The sequence below is a fragment of the Puccinia triticina genome, chromosome 8A (assembly GCF_026914185.1).
Source record: "Puccinia triticina chromosome 8A, complete sequence".
In the NCBI taxonomy this organism is placed as follows: Eukaryota; Fungi; Basidiomycota; class Pucciniomycetes; order Pucciniales; family Pucciniaceae; genus Puccinia; species Puccinia triticina.
In genome coordinates, this window is record NC_070565.1 from 1,844,535 (window position 1) to 1,871,116 (window position 26,582).

The 26,582-nt window shown below is 47.4% G+C and overlaps 5 protein-coding genes across 5 annotated transcripts; 3 read left to right on the forward strand and 2 right to left on the reverse strand.

Moving 5' to 3' along the window:
• Window positions 1–9,512: 9,512 nt before the first annotated feature.
• On the forward strand, window positions 9,513–11,173 carry PtA15_8A181 (uncharacterized protein; the record flags this gene model as incomplete). Its single annotated transcript, XM_053171583.1, has 8 exons — window positions 9,513–9,768; window positions 9,895–9,906; window positions 10,021–10,065; window positions 10,187–10,207; window positions 10,292–10,678; window positions 10,757–10,792; window positions 10,881–11,076; window positions 11,161–11,173. 8 exons carry the CDS (start codon window positions 9,513–9,515, stop codon window positions 11,171–11,173), a joined length of 966 nt encoding a protein of 321 aa, XP_053022832.1.
• A 926-nt stretch (window positions 11,174–12,099) lies between these two features.
• Window positions 12,100–14,082, reverse strand: PtA15_8A182 (uncharacterized protein; the record flags this gene model as incomplete). Its single annotated transcript, XM_053171584.1, has 6 exons — window positions 12,100–12,195; window positions 12,501–12,634; window positions 12,713–13,167; window positions 13,257–13,578; window positions 13,660–13,846; window positions 14,035–14,082. The coding sequence occupies 6 exons, from the start codon at window positions 14,080–14,082 to the stop codon at window positions 12,100–12,102; spliced, it is 1,242 nt and encodes a 413-aa protein (XP_053022833.1).
• Window positions 14,083–15,387: 1,305 nt separating this feature from the next.
• PtA15_8A183 (uncharacterized protein) lies at window positions 15,388–17,110 on the forward strand (the record flags this gene model as incomplete). Its single annotated transcript, XM_053171585.1, has 5 exons — window positions 15,388–15,828; window positions 15,907–16,104; window positions 16,259–16,861; window positions 16,953–17,020; window positions 17,092–17,110. 5 exons carry the CDS (start codon window positions 15,388–15,390, stop codon window positions 17,108–17,110), a joined length of 1,329 nt encoding a protein of 442 aa, XP_053022834.1.
• A 783-nt stretch (window positions 17,111–17,893) lies between these two features.
• On the reverse strand, window positions 17,894–22,371 carry PtA15_8A184 (uncharacterized protein; the record flags this gene model as incomplete). Its single annotated transcript, XM_053171586.1, has 12 exons — window positions 17,894–17,950; window positions 18,063–18,121; window positions 18,203–18,269; window positions 18,373–18,406; window positions 18,504–18,598; window positions 18,688–18,778; window positions 19,149–19,728; window positions 19,811–20,221; window positions 20,308–20,839; window positions 20,902–21,007; window positions 21,130–21,257; window positions 21,358–22,371. 12 exons carry the CDS (start codon window positions 22,369–22,371, stop codon window positions 17,894–17,896), a joined length of 3,174 nt encoding a protein of 1,057 aa, XP_053022835.1.
• A 183-nt stretch (window positions 22,372–22,554) lies between these two features.
• Window positions 22,555–23,810, forward strand: PtA15_8A185 (uncharacterized protein; the record flags this gene model as incomplete). The annotated part of the gene is made up of 6 exons (XM_053171587.1): window positions 22,555–22,621; window positions 22,694–22,741; window positions 22,833–22,952; window positions 23,027–23,432; window positions 23,512–23,594; window positions 23,683–23,810. The coding sequence occupies 6 exons, from the start codon at window positions 22,555–22,557 to the stop codon at window positions 23,808–23,810; spliced, it is 852 nt and encodes a 283-aa protein (XP_053022836.1).
• Window positions 23,811–26,582: the final 2,772 nt, after the last annotated feature.

The following is a 26,582-nucleotide window of genomic DNA, read 5'->3' on the forward strand; positions in this document are numbered from 1 at the left end:
CCTTGTGAAAAGCGCGTAGGATCAGTTGCAGCTGCTCATTTTTCATCGCCCCGGGTTTGCCGCAAAAGTGGTTCACACCAATCTTGTGGTTGTTTTCCTTGATACGCAGTGTAACCCCAAGCTTTTTCAATGTTGGCGCTGTGGATTTGCCTGGCCATTGCTTATGCAAGCCATGGGTGACTTTGGCTGAATCAAAGCCCCACTCAGTAAGAAACATACATGCTTTTTAGCAAGGGTATGAGAGAAAACTTACATATAGCAAAGCTTAACTTCTCCTTAGCGGCTTCGTAGTTTCCACTTTTACTGCCTGCAATATCAAAGAGAATGAAAGATATCAGTGCAATAATAAAGGCAGATAGACAGGTGGATAGACGACTTACCAAGATCCCAGGGAGTTTTGGTGGCGACAATTTTGCGTTTGCAGATCTTCCGGGGTTTGGTAACAGGAGCAAGCTTGCCAGTAGCTCTTCTAATCACCTGCTGACCTTCCGCAAATGATAGGAAGTTGGCCTCGAGGTCGGTCTTTTTATTGTGTGAAAACATATTGACAAACTGCTCCCCCATGAAGCTACCACCACTGATGACTCTTGGGCTTGTACATAATCAGAAATCCCTCCACCTTGTGTGAGGCTCCAAGGTTCTTCAACTAAATCATTGATGTCAGTGTGATTTGGATGAAATTTAAGGAAATTGGAATTACATCAAGTATGGTCTTTTGGCTCCAGAGTTTGGTCTCGGCATGCCGGAAAAAACGGTTCTTCTTGTTTTTTTCACGGGATGCTTCCAAAGTCCCGCCGTCCGGTCCATTACAATCACCACACCCAAACGGATTTCGTAATGTTGCCAAGAAATCAATATCTTTAAAAAAATTTTGCGTAGCCTGATCAAGCTTTGCCCAGAGGCGACCACATTCAGCCTTTTGTTCTTTATCACTCAGATTGTCTGGAATTTGGATGGATAAATGTAAGATGAGTAATCAGATGTGACTGTAATTGGAGATAACCAAAAGAGTGAGTTAAGTGGGAACTTACAGTTGTAAAAAGATTTTCAAGCTTCAATGTTGTATTCACAGAAGTTGTTGTACATCGTTGGCCCTCTGAAACGACTTCGGTTACCCAGATGCTTCAATACTGGATTAAGTCTGAGCAGTCTTTCCGTAGCGATTACGTGGACTTTGTGTTGGTATCTCTGGTAAGCGTCGGTGAGAACACGGCAATCATCAGCGGTGAGACGTTTGTATCGCGCGTGGGTGTGGACCTTTTGGCGCAACTGATTGAGTTCAAGATCCTTCAATGTCTCTACAATGCTTTGGTCCAGACGCATTCTACTGTTCTTGACAGAACTTGGCCCTTCAACGACTCTGATTGCAGTCTTTTCGCGAGGAGGATTGGAAGACTGAGTTTCCGGAGAAGAGTCATGTCCAGTATTGTCGAAGGCTACATTGGCAGTCTCTTGGCGAGCAGAATTGTCAAAGCCTCTGTTGGCAGTCTCTTTGCAAGGGAGATTTGTGTTGGAAAAGGAGTTATTTTGAGCATTGGAAGGGGAGCGCTGTCCAGGAGTTCTCGGAGTATTGGTAGACTGAGTAGTGCTAGGCTGCGATAATGGCTGGGTGTCGTTAGCCTGAGTATTTTGGCGCTTTGGGGGACAAGCACCCGAGAGCTGGCATTTTGTAGGGGCTTGTTTTTGGGTGGTGCTGCCAGTTGAGGGAACCCGTAGCTGACCAAGGGGTGTGTAAGGACCTCTGTTAGGTCCTTCACTACAGTCCAATGAAGTATGATCCGGGAGGATCCAGTGAGGGTTTTGGGGCTAGACAAGACCTTGTGTCTTGGAGAGAATTTCTAGAACCCAGCAGTATAAATTGCACAAATCTAGCTCAGTAGAGGTGAATCAGCTATTCTCTCTATCTACAAGGATGAATAAGGGAAAGAAGAGATGAGAGAGGAAAATAAGAAAGAAAGGGAAATGGGAAAACATACCTAGCTCAGTAGAGGTGAATCAGCTATTCTCTACTGAGCTAGGAAGGCGCAGAGGTGTCAAGTCTAAATGGTCGCGGTGGTGGTTGCTGATGTAATCGTTCTGGGACTGTTGTGTGAACCTTGCGTCACTGCAGTTGGCGCGGGCGTCACAGTATCCCCCCCTATAAAAGAAGGAGGAGTCGATGAGTCCGGTGGGAGTGGTTCTGGTGGAAAGATATATTTCTTCAGTTTTGAGATGTGAAAGATCGGGTGTTGTTTGTCTCCGGCAGGGAAGGCAAGTTCAGCGTTGAGGCCGTGGTTGAAGATTTTCATGACTCGGTACGGTCCCTCAAATAGTTCCTTCAGTTTATCGACGCCGGTTGTGTGTTTTCCACGCCAGTCAGCTGAGTTCAATAGGGCCCAGTCATCCGGGAGCAGATTTGGCTCGTTACCATGTTGTTTGTTGTGTTGTCTGGCTTGCTTTACTCTGCTGGTCCACAGCGCATCACGCGCGTCCGCCCACACTCCCTCTTGGAGTTTTAACCACGTCGCAAGGCTGGTAGGCTGGTTGTTGGTCGGAGGCATTGAGGGGAAGAGGCCTGGAGGTTGGCCAAAAAGAAGATCAAACGGGCTGTATCCGGTGGAGACATTGACGGCAGAGTTGATTGCCAGCTCAACGGCGGGAAGCACTTTGAGCCATTTCGATTGTTTCTTTGCGGTGAAGGAACGTAGTATTTGTCCAACGGTCTTATTCGTCCGTTCACTGCGCCCATCGGCCTGAGGGTGAAATGATGTTGACATATGGAAATTAATCTTTAGGCGGGACATCAATGCTTTCCAAAAGCGTGAGGTCCACGTCTTGCCTCTATCACTGATAATGGATTTCAGAGCTCCAAATGTGGCCATCCAGCCGCCAAACAGCCTGGCTGCTGTTTTCTCCGCTGTTTCGGATGGTAGTACTGGGATGATACGTGTGAAACCCAAAAGGCGGCAGGTGCAGGTTAAAATCATGTCATAATGTGCCGACGATTTGAGTGGGCCGACAAAGTCAATTGCCAGATCTGACAGCGGAATTCTTGGGAAGTTAGGTGTCGCCATCTTACCCGCCGGCGCTGTAGTTTGTGCTTTCGTGCGTTGACAGGTTGGGCATGATTGTACAAATTTCAGAATTTCGATGGTCATTTTGGGCCAAAAAAAATCGCGTCAAAGTTCCGTCAAAGTCTTGACATGACCAAGGTGCCCGAGGCGTTGGTGGGATTTGTCAATCAAGGCGCGTCGAAGGTCTTTGTCAGCTGGAATCACGAGTCGTCCATCCACAAAAAGGAAGCCGTCGATGTCCGTGTAGTTTTTGTGTAAGGGCATAGTGTTCCTCATTGCTTGGCAGAACAGGTCGTTTTCATACCCCGCTACCACTGCCTTCTTGATGTTGTCCGAAAGAGTAGCGGAGAGTTCAGTTAAAGAGGCCACACAGGCCACGTCTGCCAATGAGACTTCTTCGTCGTCTGCCGGGAGATCCTTCCTTGACAGGGCGTCCACAACGGTGTTGCCTTCACCTTTGATGTAATTAAAGTGCAAATCGAAATCTGCCATCAGTTCAGTCCATCTCGCTTGCCGTTTGCTGAGGTTCTGTTGTTTGGGAATATGGATCAAGGAGTGGTGGTTGGACATAACATTCACCTTCATCCCCAAGAGCAACATCTTCCATTTCTGCAGCGCGTGGATGACAGCAAGCAGTTCCTGTTCGTGGACTGGGTAATTCCGTTTGGCCGCCGTCATTTGGTGGGATTCATACGCAATGGGAGAAGCGCCTTTCCAGTCTTCACCCTGGAACAGTGCAGCGCCTAGGCCTGAGCCGCTGGCGTTCGTGAAGAGCCACAGGGCTTCCTGCAAATCATAGTCAACGTTCTTCAAGCAAGGGAGGGAGGTCATGATCTTTTTGATGTTGTTGAAGGCCTTCTCCTTGAGTTCCCCCCATTTAAAGTCTTTCGGGTTCAGTTTGGTGCTGGTGAGGGGGGTCAGGTTACCAACATATTTTTGAAGTCCCCAGACAAATTTCTTCATCCACTGGACTGTCCCCAGAAATCGCTTCACACCCTTCGGAGATTTTGGAGAGGGCCAGTTCTGTACTGACTCAATCTTCTCTTCATCTGCTCGGATACCGTTGGCTGAGATCCAATGCCCAAGGAATTTCACCTTGTCGCGAAACAAGAATGGCTTCTTGGGGGAACAGTATAGATGGGCGGCTCTAATTTGATCCAACACCGCACGAACATGTGTTGCGTGTTCTTCCGGGGATTGTGAGTAGACCACAATGTCGTCTAGGTATACAACACAGAACTTGTTGATGAGGTCTCCGAGCGCCTCTTCCAATTGTGCTTGGTGTGTATCCGGTGCGTTAGTCAGTCCCATAGGCATGACACACCATTCCATCAGTCCCCACGGGGTTTTCAAAGCTGTAAGCGGTATGTCTGCTTCTCGCATCGTGGTCTGAAAAAATGCATTTGTTTGGTCGATGATGGAAAAGATTTTCCCAGTCGCCACTATCCGAATAAGCTCATCTACATTTGGCAGTGGTGCCCGGTCCTTCACTGTCAGGCTGTTCAATCGGCAGTAATCACAAAGCCACCGGGGTAAGGCTTCCGGATCCTTTTTCGGGATTATCAGGCTAGGGGAAGCGTATTGGCTCGTCGATCTCCGGATCCTGCCCGCCTCGAGGTGTTGGTCCAGTAGTTTTCGCCACGCAGCCAGGTATTTGTGCGGATACGGGTACTGTTTTTCATTTATGATCACATTTGGGTCCGTCAAAATGATTCGATGCCGGACCCGCGAGCTCTTGTTCTGAAGCTTCAAGGGAAAGGATCCATCCGTGAAAAGGCCTGCTTCCTTGGCTTCTTCGGAAACAGCTGGGATGTCTTGAGGGAAGAGATCGGCGAAATCTTTCAGGATACATCTTTCCGGTGATGGGTCTAGAGAAGGCGATGGGGCTGTTGCTGCCAAGGCGGCCTCCTCCTGATTAACCCTAAAGTATAAAATTTGTATGCCCGTCCGTAGGCATTGAAGCGCTCGTTGCCTACTGAATACGGCTAGGTCAAATCAATTGATGAACGGTATTCCAAGTATTAAATCGTACACGCCGTCGTTGTGGCCCACCTTCAAAGGGAAGTCCTCGAATGAGATCCCCGAGGTAACATCATCAAGGGTGGCCAGTACAAAATGTCGGATGACCACTTGCTCCGGCAAATTTCCGTGTAGGGCCATTCGAATACCGATTGGTTTTGCCAGTTCTCGTCGTTCAAGTTTCGCGAGTGGAATCAGCCCTGGCTTTATTAGGTCCAATTCCGAGCCTGTATCAATCATGGCTTGCACAAGTATTCCATTAAGTCGTAGTTGAATAATGATTCGGGCCGGCGAAGCTGGTGAAGAAAGGGGGGCCATTGTCGGAGACGAGGGTCGATGGGTTCGAGAAAAAAAAAGTGTAAGGACCTCTGTTAGGTCCTTCACTACAGTCCAGTGAAGTATGATCCGGGAGGATCCAGTGAGGGTTTTGGGGCTAGACAAGAACTTGTGTCTTGGAGAGAATTTCTAGAACCCAGCAGTATAAATTGCACAAATCTAGCTCAGTAGAGGTGAATCAGCTATTCTCTCTATTTACAAGGATGAATAAGGGAAAGAAGAGATGAGAGAGGAAAATGAGAAAGAAAGGGAAATGGGAAAACATACCTAGCTCAGTAGAGGTGAATCAGCTATTCTCTACTGAGCTAGGAAGGCGCGGAGGTGTTGAGTCTAAATGGTCGCGGTGGTTGTTGCTGATGTAATTGTTCTGGGACTGTTGTGTGAACCTCGCGTCACTGCAGTTGGCGCGGGCGTCACAGGGTGCCAAGTGATTGCTTGCCGTCTGGCTCCCAAACGTTAGTGGAATCATTCTTGCAGGTGGCGATTTGGGAACTAAAAAATACGGATGTACTTCGCGCACTGCAAAAAACTTGTCACGCACTGTGGGGGTCGTCCACTCGACGTCTCGGCCACAGTGCGCGGTAGCTCAAAACTCTTCGCGCACTGCACAAACCCCCAAAAGAAGGAATAGCTTTTTTCAACTTTTTTCTTTACCAACCAAGAGTCTGGGTTCTCAGAGGCCCCTTGAAAAATTCTTGATGAAATCTAAGGGCCCCTTCACCCCCCAAAAAATCATGCAAAATTAAGTCCAAAAAACCGCTGCACCCGCCCAAGAAGCATGTTCCCAAGGCCTGAGGGCTTCAATGTTTTGAATGAAAGCATAAAGCAGCATGTTCAAAAAGCACTATTAGGTGTTTTCCTGAGTTGTATTCACCCAGGAGGCTATGTATTTGTCCAATTTCATTATGCTTAGTAGGTTTCATACAACCAAATGAAATTGGGTGTTTACTTTCTGTTAGGGCCCTTAAAACACCTTGACAATTTGATTGATGTTATTTCATGCCATCTTTGGCAGCTGCAATGTGTTTAGAATGTAAGAAATGGCCACACCGGGGCATTTTTGCATCAAAAACAAGAAATCATCACATAAAGGCATTTTTGCGTCTCAAGTAAGCAAAAGAAGATGACCAAATGAAAGAAAAACTATGATTAACAAATTCTTATTAATAAATTTACTAATGCAAATGCCTGAGTCTAATCTATATCCAACACAACAGGGGTTACATTAGGATCTCGTGGAAATCTTCGGTCCCATTCATCTCGATTCAATTGAATAAAGTTCTCTCATGCCAAGGCAGCTGCGCTTCTCCATTTAAACCAGTGATGAGATATACTAGGTGCGGGAAAGATACTGCCTTCAAATCAAATCGTGTTGTAGTGATACTGACCTTCCAAATAAACAACAAAGATTGGGGGGTTGGTCGTTGGCCCATGCATTAAAGGAAGGTAAGTCTCAGTGATCAAATTGGAGATGTGAATAACCGGTCGTTGAAACGCGTTTGCCAGAAGATCGCTGTGTCGAGGAAAGTTAATCCAATGGGTTTGCTTCGCAAACGGCCTGAAGTAATTTAGGTTTGATCGCAATCAATCAAAAGGAATTGAATTGGACACAGTCGATAAGTAATTCTTGTCTTTGTATACCTCGATCGTGTCCATCGCTTCAACCATTTCCTTTCGTACATCTTTCCAGGAAGTGTCATCGGTTAGGCCCATACTCACAGAAGCCGAGCTGAAACCGCAATGTCCATTGCCTGCAACGTCGTGGATCATCGAGATCACATGTCTTAATCTGGTTGGCACCGAGTTGTACTGACAATGAGCCTAGATTGAATGACAAACACATAAGATCAGGTGTACTACATACATATAAAAAGAGTTTAAAACCATACCTGGTCAAATCTGACCCAGTCATAAGCTTGTTCATGTTCGGATTTGGTATCAGATTCAGTTGAATCTGAATTATTTTCAGCTTTATCAACATCCATGTGATTTGCTTGATCTACAGCCATGTGATTTGCTTCATCTACATCCATGCGGTCGGATTGACTTTGGTTTGAATTTTTGAAGCTAAATTCTCCATTTGCCTCCACCACTCGACCATTTGTCCTTTGAACAACACGCCCAGACCTCTGTGATATCATGTGATTGAGTGATTAGTTTTGTTAAATTAGTCACATGGGCAACAATATACATTGACACTTACGGTCACTATTGGCATAGGATCACAAGGAAGAGAGGTCTCTGATTCATCCGAAACATCGACCGATTCATCTGAAAGATTGCCTTCGGTGTCAGAGGATACCTTCGCTTTCTTTTTGTGACATGGAAGATTAGATTTAGCTGTCTTGCAAGGTTGTCCCCGCTTTTGTTTAGGGGCCGCTTCTTTGCTCTCTGCAACCTTTTTAGGCCGACCAACTTTCTTCTTGGGTTGTTGATACTCCCAGCTAGAAGGATCTCTCTTGGTTGAGCGTTCCGAGGTTGGTTTGGATTTGTTTAGCGCCCCCTTCGGACACATTCCCCCCTTGCCGGCAGACCAACTGAAATGATATTGGTTGGCAATCGAAATCATTTTGTTGAGTTTTGCCCGTGGTGTAAGCCTCTCTGTGAGACAGAGACCCTGCGGGGCTGCCCCTTTGGGGCTCTTGTAGTGAGGCTTTTTTAAGCTTGTCCAAAGGAGGGACTTATGCGCTATGTCAACCCCGTGGCAGTAGAGAATTAGAAAAATGATGTTTTTCAATCCTCTCTGGACGCACCATTTGTCACCAGGTAATAAAATTTTGGGGGAGCAAAATGTGCACAACATCATGGAGTTTCTTTGTAAATTTTTTGGGGCCTTGGGTGCCCCATGAAGTCCTTATTTTTGACTGACAAGTGTCCACTTCATCATACATTCCACATTTTGCACTGTACAGAATCTGAAATTGATAATGTTACAACTATGATTGCACATCAACCAGAGGCGTTGAGGATGAGAAAAAATAGTAGAAAGAAGGGGACAGCTTAAGCCATCTCAGAAATGTAAATTAGAGAAAAAAAGGTTCAGAAACAAAGACAGCAGATTGATTTTAAAAAAGTCTCTGCCAAAAGTGCTAATTATCTACTGCCGCGGGGTCGACATAGCCCGTAAGAGCATCTCCACCCGGGGTGGTAAACCAGGTTGCTATCCCGCGTTTACCAACCCAAACCCAAAAAACACCACCCACCCGGGGTGCCAAACGAGTTTCTATTTTGGCTCGGGAGCTAAAATTCTCGATCGGGTTGCTATGTATGGCAACCCACTAGCAACTCGATAGCAACTGCCCCAAGCTCATCCCCCCCTCTCTACCCACATCAGAAGTGCCTACACCTACCCTAGAATAACTACAAATATGTACCCTCCACCAAACTGGTCATCGAGAGCACTGCAAGCTATCGATGACTGGCTGTCCTGCTAACTGTCTGCCCGGTCATTGAGAGGCTATACCAATTGAGAGCCTTGAAAGCTCAAGCTTTGGAAGCTATCAATGACTGGTGATGTATTCCGGTCATTGAGAGCTTTGCAGCAAGCCATCGACAACCGGCTATACCAGTCATCAAGAGCTTGGCAAGCCATCGATGACCGGCTATACCGGTCCTAGGGACCTTCGCAAGCTATCGCCGATCGGTGACTGGCTGTATTGTTCATTAGGTTCGTTGTAACTCCATTTGATGACTTGGTCATCTTGGAGTGCTTCTGGATTATAGCAACCACGGGTGTGTGCCAGAGCCGCGCGGGTTGCTATATGCAAAAATTGAGTTGCCATCCCGGGGTTTTAGCAACCCACTTTTACCTCCCCGGGTGGAGATGCTCTAAGTCCCTCCTTCGGAGGTTGCTTCGCTCCCCCGAGGAGGGAATTAGCTACAATGTAAGTTAGAGGAGTTTGGGAGTTTCAGACTTCCAAAAACATGGGAAGTGGCAGGATGCTGTGGGCTCCCGTCATGCTTGATGGTCGAAACCAATGTGTCAATGTTTTTATGCAGCTTCAAACAAGTGCCGGCAGCTCCGAAGGAGATGAGCATAAAAGCCCCTCCCACCGTCAGCCATTCGAGCTAACCATCACACTGCTCAACACTCCTTCACCACAGATGCAATTCCCCACATTAATCGTCCTGTGCTTCTCATTTTTCATCTTGCAACTGGCACATGCCACGCAAGGAATGGATATGATCACAAGAGGAATGGATATGTTCAGGATAAACCCCGCTCTCGATTCGGCTGGCAGCTCTTCGTTCTCCACATTCGAGGCACCGTTTAACCTTAAATATTGGATCTCCCCAGTAGAATCTTTAAAGGTCAGGGGTCAACTTTTAGATTTCCTACAGCTTTGTGTAGAATTTGAAGGTGTGTAAAGAAGCCCTAGTCTCATGCCACAACTACTTCCACATATTTTCCTCTCTCGCTCCTCTTCGCATTGACACGTTCTGCTAAAACAAAACTGACACAATTTTTTATGATGCGGATCTCCAGGACCTCGTCTAGGTAGGCCTCGAGATTATTTGACACCTCCAGTACTCTAATCCAGACACATCATGGGGTGTCAGGAACACTACTGATTCTCATGTTTTCGCGCGCGATGCCTCTCTGTCTATATAGAATTAAAAACCAAAAACGAACCCGAGAATGCAGATCTGAAGACGCGTGAGTACTGATCCATTCCTTCAAATGTGCTTGAGATTAGGCAATAATTGCTGAGATCTTTCCGCCGCTCTGTTCTCCCCAATTTTCCTCTTTGACCCATTTCACTCTTGTTCCCCGGCAGTCATTACATTCTACAGAGAAGGTACACAATGAACTCCACCACACATATCGGGGCTATCATAGTCCCCATCATGTCTGAAGCTAATAACTTACACTGTTGGTTCAGTCGTCATCGAGTGGAGAGCTTTGGACGAAAACGACCCGCGCAGTCTTTTCATCCGACACATGCGGGATGAGAGATTTGACCCTGAATATGCAGCTTACTTAATACAATTTGGTTTCAAGGGTGTTCTGCACAATCATCTGGCCACGGATGAACAAGTCAAGGAATGGCTTAAAATACTTGCTTACACTTTACGCCAAGCTAGACACGCTCGCTCAGGTGTGGTATCACACCTGGCCGTATCTGCCTCGTATGGCCTCCTCAGCCTTAAGTTGAGGTATAGAAATCTTCAAAGGCGTCTGCCTGATATCAATGCAATGCTTGAATTTGTCAACGATATTCACGGAGTCATAACTGTTGACGGAGCAAAATGTTTAAGATGGGAACGCGGTTTGTTTCACCAATAATTTACCCTGGTATATCATAACACTGACACTTTCTCCCTTACCTCTATCTTTTCCAAATTAGAATTCATTTTTCCGGGCCGATTTGGAGAAGAGATAAGTTCGTATATTGAGTCATCTATCACACTATCTCGCACCTGACACCATTGATACTGACTCTCCGGCATCATTAAAATCTTACCGCACAGTTGATCTAGAAAAGTTTATGCAAATCATCAAGCTTGATGAACACCTCGAAAATGCAATGTTCTCGCCCACGCCGGAGAAAGGTTGGAATGATCTCAAGACTCTCTGTGAAGAATTTGGCTCTTCATCGACTCATAGGAGACTGGTGACCATGGCTATCTTCTATCATAAATTCAAGGACCATGGGGATAACCAAGAGTTCAGGGGGCTGTTTCGAAGCATTTCTAGATCTGGTCTTCTACTTCATGAACAATTTCTTGTCGTATTTGTTAAAAATTCAAGTAAAAATAGTTGAACCACTCGTCTCCTCCCTTCCAAGTAATGAGAACAATCTCATCGGGCATCAAGATTGCAAATTGAATAACCCCCTGTTCAGCCCGTGTACAGACTCTGCTCTGCTTGATCGGACTTGGTATTTCAGTGTGTAGAAAAATTATATGGTGCCATGGACTCTTCCCCTTTTGCCTTTCACAACGCGTGATTTGTACAACCTTTTGAATTTCACACCCCCTGGGGCTGGAGCCCCGAAATTGGGGACTATGCCCTTGCATTGCAAAATGTAACCCCCCGCGCCCCGCCCGACCGAGTCGGATAGTCGGGTATGCCCGACGGGACAAAACCCGCCCGAAGCGGTGGCCTGATATGTGGCCAGTCATTTTTTGCTATCTATTGACATTGCGCATACACTGGAAAGTGACTCTTTCACAAAACCTTTCAGATTCCCCAATCATTATTAGTATTTTTACAGTTAGAGAAAAACAGCAAGCAATTGTGGAAATCAGTTACACTTCTTTCTTTTTTTGAATTTGTGCATCCTTTTGGGAAAAGTACATGGAATGACCAGTAGTTGATGGACTAAGCGTGTGTTGGATAATGAGGAAATTGAATGATGAAAAGCTATAATATTGTTCAGATTGATGAAGTCCCTAAAAATGAGCATCACTGCTAGAAAAAAATGCAGGAAACTCACTCACAGTGCATAATGGAGTAAACATGAGCGGTGAGGGATATTCTCGAATCATTGTCCAACCAGCACAGATGTCAATTTCGAGAACACCGCGGAAAACATCGATAAAACTTCATCCGGTAACAATGGACCCAGAGGCACCAGGAACTTGGCCATTGGCCATTGGTTTACCTCATAAGGACCGCGCATGCCTGCCAGTCCTACTCCTATGTCAAACCTGATTGTTCGCAGAGGAATCATGGGTTTTCGATGAGTCATAGAGTGTGCTTAGGGAACAAGAAGCAGCACCCACCAGGCATCCATAAACATTTGGCACCAAAAAGCAAACCACCCCCACAGCCAAAGCCAGCCTAGTACCCCCCCAACTCGCCGTCCAGTCAGCTGCTTGAAAACCATCTCAAACGCGATCCCCAACCCCGAAAGTACGAAAAATATTGTCGTCCGGAAAGACCAGTCAATCTGATAATTTGTACATGTAACCAATCCTGTAGGCACAAAGAAGTGTCAGGGCTACAATGGTCTACTTCTGAAGGATGAAAACAAGTTACCCCATTCGTGCTATGCCGGGAAACCGTTACCGGAAGGTTCAACGAAATAATCTAGTATCAAAGGACCGAATATTTGTACTTGATTGTGATTAACACGTAGTGCTCACCAAAAGGCCACTCATGAACATAGCGCCCATAAGTCCAGCTAGTCTGGAGGCCGTTACTCCATACGGGGCAAAGAGTTTCGCGAATGGCTCCGCGCCGCAAAAAATGAAGTCTCTTCTAAAGGTAGACTGCCAACCTGTATTGAGAGGAAGTGATTTCGCTTCAGAAACTCAGACAGACAGTAAGGAAGGTCTCTTCATAGCGGAATATTTGCCTTTCGACCAGAATTCAGTCAAACTGGTCCTGAACACCGGTTTTGAAAAGAGGTCGGGATACTGGGTCGTGTCAAATGGCTCCGGCCTCCATTTCGATGTACTTGGGAGGACCAAGCGGGCCCCGGTGATCCAGACCAGCTCCCAGATGATCAGGAGACATCCAACGAGATCGAAGGAATGTAGGCCCACGCTTCCCCAGGGTAGCATGAACGCCTTTTCACAGAAAAAGCGGACCAGCCAGGTGTCCGGAAGATCTACGTATTGGTTGAGCCAGCCGTATATTTTTTCCGGGTGGGCTGCGGTCGGCAAAGCGATCGAACAAAAGGCGATCAAAGCTAACTGGTTGACTACCAGCCGGCCGAATAACCTCAACAAGAACTTGCCCATTGGTCTCTTCGGTGCCGGCGAGAGCACGGATGCAGGTGGTCCCCAAACATAGCCTAAAGATCTGGGGCTGTGGAAACATGAAATAAATTAGACTGTGGCAGAAGGGCACTATTTCTATTCAATTATCAAAAGGATGATACGGTCATTTTATTTTACCTGCTTGTCATCCATATCGAAAAGCGTGCTAGTTCACCGATACTAGGAGGGGATTCTTTTGACTTTGTGGGAACTATTGTTTTACTCTTCTTCGGGGCCGTCTTAGAAACCCTCCTGGCTTGGACCACTATGGTAGGCGTGACTTGAGAGTCCGAATTGGTGATACTCGACGAATTATCCGAGTCAGTGTCTGAGGAGGAGGCCGGCTCGTCGTCGTCTTTCTTGTGCTTGGCCACATCGATCTGTCTGGCGGGACCCCTATGGCTGGCATATTGCAGCGCGACACAGATGATGTGGAACGTCGGGATGGCCGCAACGCAATCTGAGATGCATTCAAGTCAATAAAATGGAATGTGGGCAGAAATTGTAACAAGACATGGGTTTTGAAAAGTAAGTGACTCACAGTTGATATGCAGATAGTCTTCTAGGGGATGGAAGAGCCTTGTTTTCTGACTATAGATGGCGAGGAAGATAGTTACAGGCGCCAGCCACGCTCTTATCTTGCGGGCTTGTGGGTCAGGTTCGTAATACGGATGTAGGAGAGCTCCCTGGATCAAGAGCACAGGGACGGTGATATAATTGACGACCAACTGCCAAAGGTAAGGAGAAGACAGGGCGGGAGCTACAGAGATGGATGCCATTTAGGAAGAATTCTTTTACTTCTTCTTCTCTGTATTTTGCGTGATGGGAGCAGCTTCTAACTTCAAGGGAAGAAGAAGAAAAACTCGTTTCGATGATGAGTCGTTTAGTTTGGTATATTTTCTAATCAGCGGCTTACCTGGAGGAATACGACACCGATCCTCTCATCCCACAGGTCACCCTTCATTTATAATTGAAGAGAGCTGAGGACTCGTTGCTCTTGAAGATTTACGTTCCTCCTGTTGAAGGACTAGCAGCGTGGATTGCTCTCTATCTCTGTCTATAGGAAGATCGCAGCTTCCGGACCGTCCGGTACCTTACATGCCAGCCTTCTGCACTAAATACGAGAGAAACCAGATTAGAATCAGTAGAATAATCAAGCCCCGCTGAAAGCAGAGGATGATACGCTTGGGAAATTCGAAACACCCGAGACTGTTCTTTGCTTCCAAGGGCCTGCAATTCTCCAATCTGGTCAATCCTCTTTGCTGGCCCAGGCATAAAGGGGCTTAAGTAGATGAGCAGGAATTGGAATGGCTTGGATGGGCTCACGGTGTAGCAGTGGCACATGGCAGGTCATTTTTTTAGAATATCCGTACCTAGAAATCCATGAATCAGAACCTCAAAACCAGCTCTTGATTCCCAGGCTAGGAATTTTCACCAACATGCCTTTGAGGAGCTTGGTATTTTTCGAACAGTCAATAGCTGGCTTAGCTGGCCCCTATTGTTTCTGTTGCCAACTTTTGGGTCTGATTGGAAGCTTTGAGCTGCTCTGACGAAGCCTCGCCATGGGACCCCGACCGGTCCATCAACTGCTTGTCATTCCATCTACTTTCCAAAAGGATGGCACAAACCTATGTACTGCCTCGGTTGCGTCGGCCAAATCGACAGATGTACCCGAGCACTGTTAGCCAATGCCCTCCGAGCAGCTTGTCTACCTGGCGGGGCCAGGCACTTGACAGCTTGACAAGCCCGACCGGTCCGCCACTCCAGTCGCTCAGCCTTGGCTCTGTGCAGAGCTAGGTGGATGTTCAAGTTGTGGCAACCGATCGTTCTCGGGACAAACCATCCCGTCGGAGTAATTCATGCATGAAGAATAATTACAGTCGCTCTGACACTGATCCGCACATAGATCTGCTCAGTGAAGTGTTCGATGAAGGGTGTCCACATTTGAATGCCCTGCCGTGTTGCTCACACATAGCGACGTTGATCGGGATAAGTTGCAAAAGCCCAAACAGCCAGATCAGTGATCGGCACTTCTGGTCCAAGCCGAACCGACAAAGCTTGGGGACCTTCCGCTGCTCTTCCTCCGGAGGCAGCGGCGAGTCCTTCGAAGCTATAAAGAGGACCTCATCCCGGTCTCAGTAGCTGCTCAAGCCACCGCCTCTCACTCGACTGCCCATCATCCCCAGCACTCAAATCCTGTCCAGGAATCCAGAGTTACCTCGAGCATCAACGCTATAGCTTCACTGTTTTACGCCCAACTTTTCCCAACATGCCTTCAAGCCGAAGCCTAGGTGCCGCCTTGCTTTTGGGCGTGATGCCTCTCATCCAAGATTCCTACTCTGCCCCGGTGGGCGGCCTCTGGGAGTCGTCCCGTGATTTCGCACCCGGCATGTCCTCTTCAGCCCACCACGGCAGGAGTGATACTCCGACCACCCAAAGAATGAAAAAATCACACCTGGTGCAACCACGATCTAGCACGGCTGAAACAATTTCTCAGCACGTGGATCGAATCCTTGGTACCCCACCGCCTAGTGACATGGCCCCGGTCGATGTGCATCCCGAGCCAAAAGAGAAGTCCGACGGACCGGCGACGGGTGCAGGCGACCACGAGAAAGCTCCGCCGCCTACTGCCGATCACAATCCGCAAGAAAAACACGCTCCCGACTCCGATGCCTCGAAGGCAAGTCCCCCCAACCAGGCGCACGGACCGGTGAGTTGACCCTGCTCTGAGTCCCCGGCAAAATCTTCGCGGCCTTACTCAACATCCTTCTATTGTTTTTCCCTTCAGAACCCCCCCGCCCAAAAGGAGAATGGGTCGGGCCACGGGCCAAACAAGGAGATTCCGAACCCCGACGACGACCCTTCGGCTGCGGATGTCAAAGCTCAAGTGGATAAGACACCTCAGCCAGACAGCAAGGCTCAACCTCACGGGGATGATCACAGTGGCGGTGTGCCTCCAGCTCAGAAAGAGGGCGGGCCGGAAGCGGTAAGCGCACATGCAGTGTATCCTCCAGTCGTTGCGTCACAGGTCGCTGATCCTCTCGTGAACCACGCCTTCCCTTTCGCCTTCAACAAACAAATAGCATCCACCCCCACCCCCACCCCCACCCCCACCCCCTACAGCTGCTGACCCACACAAGCCAGCCGGCCGCCCGGAGGAGCATCCGCCTCCGCCCCCTGCAGCTGCCGACCCCCACAAGCCAGACGGCCACCCGGAGGCTACTCCAGCGGGCCCACCCCATCCAATCAAAGATGATGAGCACCCCCCGCCGGGAGCCCATGGCCCGGAAAAAGTCAAGACACAAACGACCGAGATTGCAGTCATCGCCGGGATCCGGATCGAACGCGTGGACTCCATCTTCCCACCCACCACGCCCGCTCATCCTCCCGCCCCAGCAGGCCCGAAACCCGAGCATGATCCAAAGGAACATCCTCTCGAGAAAGACCACCCCCCGCCTCCACCGGCTGCGAGCGGGCACGATGAGCCCAAAGACCACCCCGCGCCTCCACCCGCTCACGACGGACCCAAAGACCACCCCGCGCCTCCACCTGCCGCAAACGGTCATGACGAACCCAAAGACCATCCTGCCGAAAAAGACCACCCGACCCCTCCGGGAGCCGCGAATGCTCATGTCGAACCAAAGGACCACCCTCCCGCCCCGGAAGGTCATGAGCATCTGGCTGACAAGGACCACCCTGCACCCAAGCAGATCGAACTCCCCGGAGGAATCACGATTATGAATGTTAGTCTCCCACCCCGTCTTTCGCACTTACTTCTGCTATCTTTATGTACCCTGGATAACTGACCTTTCCCCAATCATATCGTTCCTCCAGGACTCCAAGCCCGGAAACCCCGCTGACGCTGGACCTCGTGCAATCAGGATCACCACCGACAAAATCAAGTCAGTCTCATTTCCCTCCATTGTCTTGACCGTAACATTCACCTCTGATCCCCTGATACCATCTCGCACAGAATCGAACTCTCACTTTAACCCGCACCCCCAGTAGCGTCTATCTATACATCAATTTGATAACTATTTCCCTCTTTGTGCCTAATCTAATTTTCTTTATTATTATTTATACCAAAAAAATTCTCTTGAGAAACGTTTCTTTTGTCTGATGATCCATGTAGAGTATGATCCGTGTAAAATATAGGGAAGTATGACATAAGGAAATACTTCTAGATGCTTACATAAATGATGTCTGTATGCTTTTTCAATCGCCCCTTAGTTGGGGATTAGTTTTTCTGTCTGTACAATAAGTGCAGCCTTCAATGAAATAAGGATTTTGCTTTATGTACCTCGCATCGTCCTGCCTTTGAGCTCTCCTACACGCGTTGTAAGGTCCTTGGAACCTAGCATCGTCTTGCCCTTTGAGCTCTCCTACATACACGCGTTGTAAGGTGAACTGTTGAATATTCATAAGCCCACCGAGCCTCGAATTTTTCCACCCGCATAGTTGTCTTGATTTGTCCGACGTTTCAAAATTTTAAAGGTTTTTTAAATCCTGTTTAGGCGGGAGTCGTGTCTTTAGCCCGTTAGACAATTGTGCGTATGTATGCAACACGGGCTAGGTCCAATTTGTCAGTTTTGTTAGGATGCCAACCACAGAACCGGAGAAAAAAAACTCCTGCATTGCTAGAAACAAAAATACATCAAACAATTCATTGCAAGAATCTGGCCAACCAATTGCAGATAGACGACATTCTAAGTACATATAACAAATCATTTGCAACCAAAGTAGAATGACAAGCTGAGTTGAGATGGGAAAAAGCATCATTTTGACATCAATTCATTGAACGTAATTCCTTTCTTGACAGCATTAGAAAATCCCTGCAAGATAGACAAGCAGTAGGTCAGCTTTGACAATATGGTTTGTCAGAAGAAAATAAAGACATTTCAAGAGTATTGGAGAGAGAAAGAAAGATGGGAACACGTTATTGACCTCATGATATCTATAGAGTATTTTCACCTTCTCTTTGGGCAGATCTTTCTGACCTGTGGCTATTGGTTGCGTTGAAGAAAGGCAAGTCACAACCGGTTAATTACCGCTCTGTAGGGGAGGAGAAGATCGGATGAACGTACTAGGACCTGTTTTATCTTGCTGGTTTGTTTCGATCCGTTTGCGCCCGAAGAAATCGAGCGCAGCTTTCTACAAATCAAAACATGGTCGAGTTAATCAGTAACGACTCATTTTCTGGAGAGCGGATCAAGAAAGGCAGGAGAAGACTGTATTTAGGGTTGGATGTATCTACCTCTGGAAGATCGGGTTTCAATGCATTAGGTTTCCTAAGTTTATTCGAAAAACATGGAAAGCGAGTAAGCCTTTTGGTCTAACGAAGGTCGATTTTTAAGCAAAGAGATAAAGAGAAACGAAAGAACGTGCTGTTTGTAAGCATTGATGATGGAAGCAGCCGTGCCGGGCGTCTTATCGGAGGCGGTTGGCCGATCTTGTTTGCGGGCACGGGCCAACAAATTCATCTATTCTCACGTCCAAGAGCGAGCTATTGTTCAGTAGCCTGCATACTTAATAACCGGATCATCAGTGAAAGAAGAAGGTCGATAGATACCTCATTGAGAATCATCTGCCGGACCGAATATCTCGGCGGCGGGATATCAACTGGCCTTTTCCCTTCGTAATAAACTGGGAAATCGACCGCTCTTAGACATCAATTTGGATGCGTAAGAGTCGAGAAAAGGGATCAAAAAGGCATTTTGTTGAGTCACAGGTTCGATCATAGGAAGGCAGAAATAGCAGGTTAAGCAAGATTGCCCCGTTTACGCTCAGTGGTCATCGACTCAAGCGTCAATGATACCGCTGCGTGCAATTCGGGTGCGATGGTGCTGTTTGGCTGAGTGGAACTTGTTCTTGAATGGTCAAGCAGACACAGACCGAAGCCTCTCAGCCAAAGAACGCCAACGTGGACATCGCAGTAGAAGTTTCATTAGCGGCTGACCCGAGGACCACCAAGCGCAAACGCAGCAAAATTGTTCAACCTGATAAGACCGAAAATCAGAAGTTAAAACTCACGGTTCCAAGGTATATGAGAGTTGGCCATCTTCACCCTTATCTTGAACGAACCTCAGGCCCAGTTCGATCATGATAGAAACCAGCCTGGACAGGACTTCTTTCTCCTCCTTTTTGATCAACTTGGAGTTAACAGGTCGAAGGTCAACTGACAAGATCCTGATCAAGAAGGGCAGGAGTTCGCAGACGACTTCTCGAGATTTGAAGCTAGCTTTGACGACTGGAGGTAAGTTGGCGTTGAAGGTGGAAAGAGTCTCCTCGTTGATGGACCGTTTGAGGAAGTGCTCATACTCGACTTTGGGGTAATCGGGGGCCTTATTGGTCACGTTTCCCATCAGTTCTCGCCAGATCGCGATCGAATAAGGCACATAACTCGACAGCTGGTACTCCTGGTCCTTCCAAATCTTCGTCTCCAGTCGGTCGTAAAACTCTAGCCAATCATGTAAGCGTTCATACGTCCGCCACAGATCCGTCGGTTGCTTCATCGTCAAGTATGACTCGAAGCAGCCCTGGACAACCCGGTCATTCTGGCCACAGGCACTGATGTCTCTAATCAATTCAGTGAGATACACATCCTTCGAGCCTACCAAAACAAGGAAGTTAAAACAGTCCAACAATGCACAAACCGGATAATATATTGAAAATTTTTACGAGGTACTACATACCAGATGGATCCTTCTTGCTTGCCGATTTTCTGACGGGAATTTTGAATAAGTGAGATAGAACAGTTTGGATAGATGAGCCGGAATCTTTGACGCTAGCTTCGACAGCGGACTTGATGATTTGATCGGTGAGCGTGGTACTCTGAGTGCTGATGAACTGCAAAGTGTTTAGACAGCTCCTCAGATCACCCGAGGCTAACTTGACCAAGTAATTCAGGTTGTTTAGGTCGGCTAACAGCTTCTCGGATTTGCAGATCGTCTGCAATCGTTTGACGATCGTCAATGGCGTTGGATTGTTAAATCTGATAATTCGCGAAATCGGTCGTAGTGGCCGAAGTACTGGCGCATACAAATCGTTGCATATACAAATTATTGGTCGCAGTAGTGGTCTCTGATCAAGACTTTTTCCTTTACCTTTGCATAGTCATATCGTGCAACAAGATTTTTCAAAGTTAGCAAGACGACGCGGATTGAAGAAGAACCACAGAAGTCCACTCAACTGTTAACTTTGGTCACATTCGTGCTGCCTTCGGTAACCAACTTAACCAGTGCTTTGACGAATCCAGCCTCGTTACCCCCGGCCCCACCACCACCACCACCACCGGCGGCGGCGCCATCAATTTCATCGATGATCACACATGTCGGGCGGTTAGACTTGAGTGAAAGGCCGCCTCCGAACTTGGCCCCAGCATCTAATGTTCGACTTTCCAGTGCGCTCTTGATCTGATCCGTCACCGTCCGCGAGCTTCGATCATCACTGGCGTTGATCTCGATAACTTGGTACCCAGCTTGTGTCGCCAAAACTTCGGCCATCGTCGTCTTTCCCAGACCAGGCTTGCCGGCCAATAGTAGGACTTTTTCCTGAGGACGTCCATATGGATCAGTCTCCGCTGCTTCGGCAAACAAATTCGATTGCGCACTCGAACCCCACTGTGGCTGTGATCTGTCCCGTTTTCGTTTCTTGGATTCTATCTTCTTGAACACACATCTATCCCATGTTTTTAACCAGCTCATTGCGCTCCTAAATGTTCGCTGCGGGAATCGGGAGGTCAGCAGTTGATCACTTATTCTCAAGTTGGGAATCACTAACATACCTCATCACCAATCAAGTCAATAAATTTGGCCGGTCGATAACGATCTGTCCAGAGAGAACGTGGACCAGGGTTTGGGTTTTCGACTTTAGGGGGTAGACTCGCCGACCTTTAATGATGTACAGATTTGCTTGAAATCAGCTTTCACTTGAATGTATTTTGTTTCTAACGCGTAGATGTATAACTTCGACTAGAGGGGGAGAGCATGGAGATAAAAAAAATGCCACAAACGCTGCGGCTAGGACGTCTTTGTGTAAAATTTCTTCGCGAACTGCTTGCAACATTCGGTGAATCGGTTCATCGAGCAATTCGAGGCACTGCTTTTGTAAAGCTTCAGTGGACTTCGAACCACCTCTCGTCTATATTTTCCCGCATAGCTCATCAGTCAGAAGTCGTAGAAAACCAATAAAAAAGAGAATGGAGGACTGGTGATGAGATAGGTGAGAGCGGCCCACTAACAACCTGAGTAGAGCCGATCTTCTTGCGCCGAGGAATACGGATCTTGGTCCCGTCAAGTTTGGTGGCCACGATGGAAGTAGTAGGGATCCAGCGAGGCTGGGATGGGTCGGCGAGATCTCTCTGCCGTTCTTCTGGGAGTGTGGGGATCGGGCGTTGGGCAGAGGTGGGTCGGTTTGGATGACTGTCGCCAAACTGAGAATCCATCTCTAGGAAATCTTCTCCCTGGTAGTTCTCCGCTTCGTCCATCATCTCATCAATGGACACTGGCGGGTCGAATGTCGGCGCTTCTCTTCTGATTCGTGGGCCAGTGACATCCGTGTACCGTTTTTCTGGGAGTGATGCACGAGTAGGCACCAGGCGTTCGAAAGGGGGTCGGTTTGGGCGAATGTCGCCAAACTGGGAATCCAGCTCTAGGAAATCTTCTTCCTGGTAGTTCTCCGCTTCGTCCATCATCTCATCAAAGGACACCGGTGGGTCGAATGTTGGCGCCTGTCTCCTGACTCGTTCAACCGGTGCCGGCTGAGATGGGTCGGTGAGATCCGTGTGCCGTTTTTCTGGGAGTGATGTACGAGTAGGGACCGGGCGTTCGGTAGAGGTTCGGTTCGGAATCGGATGACTGTCGCCAAACTGAGGATCCGGCTCTAGCAAATCTTCTTCCTGGTAGTTCTCCGCTTCGTCCATCATCTCATCAAAGGACACCGGCGGGTCGAATGTCGGCGCCTCTCTCTTTATTCGTTGAACTAGTGCCGGCTGAGATGGGTCGGTGAGATCCGTGTGCCGTTTTTCTGGGAGTGATGTACGAGTAGGGACCGGGCGTTCGGTAGAGGTTCGGTTCGGAATCGGATGACTGTCGCCAAACTGAGGATCCGGCTCTAGCAAATCTTCTTCCTGGTGGTTCTCTGCTTCGTCCATCATCTCATCACAGGAGATCGGATGATCGGAGGCTGCAGTGTTTTCTGGATGACCGTTGCGTGGTGGAGGCGTTCTGGTGACTGGGGACGCCAGAGTGGTCATAGGTGAAGACGCGGTGGCTTGGGGCGCGGCGGGTCACGGGGACTCTCGGGTAGTCCCGCGGTGAAGCTGGTCATGGGTTGGCACCATCAGCCAAGTTGTACCACCAACAACTTAACCCAAACGTCAGAGAAAGCGCAAGCAATAACGCAACCGCAAACACCAAAACAAAAGAACGAAAAACGAATGGAATCGATAAATGTTTTAACGATTGCGGGGAGCGACTCAAGCGGAGGCGCAGGGATCCAAGCAGGCAAAGTCCCAACCTTCAACCCCGTTATCAGCAAGCTAGCATTGACCTAATTGCTGTTGAGTGGATTGACAGACTTGAAGACCTTCACGAGCTTGGAAGCATACGGAATGTCGGTGATTAGTGAGTTGCTTGTCTGCCAGGCCCGATTTGACCCGTCTTGCTGACACTCCTTGTGTCCCTTGGAACTGCTGCTCTACTTCAATAACCATAGCCGCCGTGACTGCGCAGAATACCGTGGGTGTCTCAGGCGTGGTGGGGATATGCCCGTCAATGGTATCTCAACAACTCAACAGCGTCCTTAGTGATATTCCCGTCATGGCAATCAAGACAGGCGAGTAGATTTTCTTATGGTCAAACACGGAGTGGCAAAACATGGTCCCAGATCTCATTTTTTTGTCGTGATAGGAATGTTGCACAGTCCTGAAATTATTGATGCAATAGCAGCTAGTCTGTCAAGATTTTATCCTGATCCAACCAACCAACCACATCTGGTGATTGATCCGGTGATGGTCTCAACATCTGGCCACGATTTGCTTCAAGGAGGCGGCTTGGAGATGTTAATTGGCAATCTGTTTTGCCGGGCAAGCCTGGTGACTCCAAATCTGCCTGAGGCACTGCTCCTATCAGGTCGGAAATCCAGAAACCAAACAATTGAAAGCATCCAGGATATGCAAGACTGCTGCCGTGAGATTGCTCAGCTTGGTGCCAGAAACGTCCTCCTTAAAGGTGGACACATCCTCATGTCAAACGAGATGGTGACTGATTTGCTATACCAAGCAGACTCCAACAGTTTCCAAAGATTCACTCATCAGTAAGCTCTCCTACTATTATTATTCAATGATAAGATATGCAGTTTGGTTAAACAGATACTCCACAAAATGGTCTTTCAGGAGGCTTGAAACACCCAACACTCATGGAACAGGATGCACCTTATCAGCTGCCCTTGCTGTTTACCTGGCCAAGGGATTCTCTTGTGAGTAGGACTTGCACTAAAGGAACCACATTTCAGTAATTAGGGTTCCTGATCACTTTTCCTGCTCTGCTTTTAAAATTTGAGGTAGTGATTGATGCAGTTGAATCTGCCATAAAATATGTTGAGGGGGGTATGAAGCATAGCTTTGCACTTGGAAACGGGTCTGGGCCACTCAACCACTTCCACAACATCCAACAACGCATACTTCCTATGTAAATATTGCTTGTTGTCATCACTCTCTTGATATCATAGCTTGTCATGGATACTATCTCTTTGCTAATTCACCAGTGGGGGGAGGGGGGGATCTGTGAGAGTGCCCAAACATGTCTTTCTGAAACCCTGATAGATGTGTAGCATGTGTGTCAGCTGCCTACATATCAAAACTCATCATGAAATGTAATAAGAAAGTCAAATACTACAGATAAAATAGAAATATTATTACACTGCAGGGTGCAAACATTACCTTCTGCGCCCACAGCACTCAGATTAAATATATAGAGACATTCATTGGCGGGCCTGCCCAATTTTCATCCCTATAGGAGTGTTCCTAAGCACACTCCAAAATAGGAATGTGGGATCTAGAAATATCTGTGGATATCCAGATATCCACCCATGGACCCTTAGATCACAAATATCTGGCATGATCTGCAGGGCTTTTCTGGATATTTTGGATTATTTATCACGTATGCTGCATGGGATATCTGGTAGCATCCACATTTTTTCAGCTGAATGCTGAGCTAAAGTACCACACACTAAGAGCAAATTCACCACAGGAGCTATCTGCACTGCTAGAAGTTTGTCACGTTTATCTCCCAAGCTGCTGCGGCATCAACCATAAGTGAGGTGCTCTGAGAGCTAAAATTGGCTTTCAAAAAGCCCCAAATCCGCCTACTTAGGGTAGTAGATGGGTGTTTGGGGGTTGGTGAGATGTCAAAAAAATGCAGGTGTCACAAGACTGTGGAGCACAGGATTTGCTATGTTTGACACCACCTGTGCGCCCAAGTGAACTTCTGAGGCTCATACAACCAACAATTTTATTTTACCAGGAGTGCAACAGGATGTGAGATTAGTCCACCGGGCCAATATCTCCTGTGAGCTGGCAGAACAGGGATCTGTCCCTATACCAAGGTTACAGATGAGTCTATTGAGAGACAGCAGGATATAGGGACCAAGATTTGTAAATATAGCATGAGGCCCCGCAATGGTGATCAATTCTGGCACACATGTCAAAATTGACCACAAAGAAATCATTGCGGAGTGCAGACAACACAGATCAATGACTACAGCTTGCGGATGATGAGGCACAGAGCGGAGCAGAGTGCACAACTGAAGGTGGTGTGCAGAGCTGGACTCAAATTGGCCAGCAGAGGCAGTGATTGGTGTAAGCTGGGGCAGCCAAAGTGGGCTACATCAGCGGGTGTAGCTGGGGCAGAGGTGGCATGTGGGATCCTGACATTGTAGGCTAAACAGTGGTGTGGAAGCTAGGGAGAGGATTTCAAAGGTGATTGGCAGAGACAACAGGAGTTAGCATGAGAGTGAAGCTTGGTGGATGACGTGCTTATGTTCAACAATGGGTAGTTATGTTACAGATAACGGTAATGTAACAGCTTTTTAGCTGTTAATGTTATTGTTACAGTTACTCATAACAGCATTGCGTTATGTTACCCTTGCACTGTAACAGACAAGTAGCTTGGCGCCCTTAGAGCACCAGGTAACTGATAAATTTTGGGCTGGAAAGAGCCTATTTTGGCCCGTTAGTGTGTTATCCAGTGGATAACGCACCATCAGAACCTCAAAAAGAGAGGCCTTTACATCACGCGCAAGGCCAGAAAAGATTCCGTTATAGATAACACAAGGCAATAGCCCCCAAATTGGGGGCTCCAGGGGGTGTTAAATAATAAATCCGTTGAGTTTGCTCAAAAGGACTTGGGGACACAGGCCATAGGTTGAAGGTTGTTCATGACCATGTGGAGTAAGATGTGATTAATACAAAAGCATAGCATTGACGGCGAGGTTACTTGCACACCAACACTGGCTTTACTTGCATGACAGATATTTGTACTGGTTTGTTTGGCCCCCAGAGGCCATTTATTTAGTTATATGTAGATAACGGGGTGCTGTGGGTAACAAGGGTAGTTACATTGCCTAAATTGTGCAGATAATACAACATAACATTGTGGAACTACTCTTTGGGGGAATAGACCTTAGAGAGGGATGAGTGCGTGAAGGGCTGCCTCTCAGGAAAGGAGAGTAATATGGAACAAGAATAAGAGTATGGACTCTTAAAGAAAAGTGTGAATGATGAAGCATTTAGAATAGTGCTTTCCAGACAAAATGATGGGAAAAGGAGTAGAGTCAGACTGGTTACTGGTATTCTACTATACAGGTAATTCTTTCAAGGTAAGTATATTTATAATGATATCTAACACCAGGTGAGGATTTGACGCACTCTCCAGAGAGTGCCTGACTGTAATTTTATGTTGTTCTGGGTCTGATGTCAATTAGATGTGTATTAGGAAATGAATGATAAATTATTCAGAAGTCAAGGGGAAGTCTGTCATAATTTATGAGGAAGTATCACAGGACCTCATGCAATGTTGTATAGAACTGTTTCATTCCTTAAGGATAACTCAATTGCCACCTATAATGAAATGATATTTACTCAATGCCCAATTATCAATCATTTATGGTGAATTTATGTTGATCAATTTCTCTATGTGCAAGGGGTTTCACACAACATAAATGTGACTAGCTGGGGCTTTAATGGCTTTCTGACCAGTTTTTAATTGTCATGGAGCTGTGAAAGGCCCCTCTGGTGATCTGTCACCACAATGTACGCGCGTACACAAAGGTGACATTGTAAGATGGAAAACAGCTCACATGCATGTGTGCATGGAGACATGAAAAACAAAAAACCATAAAAACAAATCACAATCTTATATGTGTTAAGAATCCAGGTTGTCTAGCTGAAATCTGGTACAACAAAAC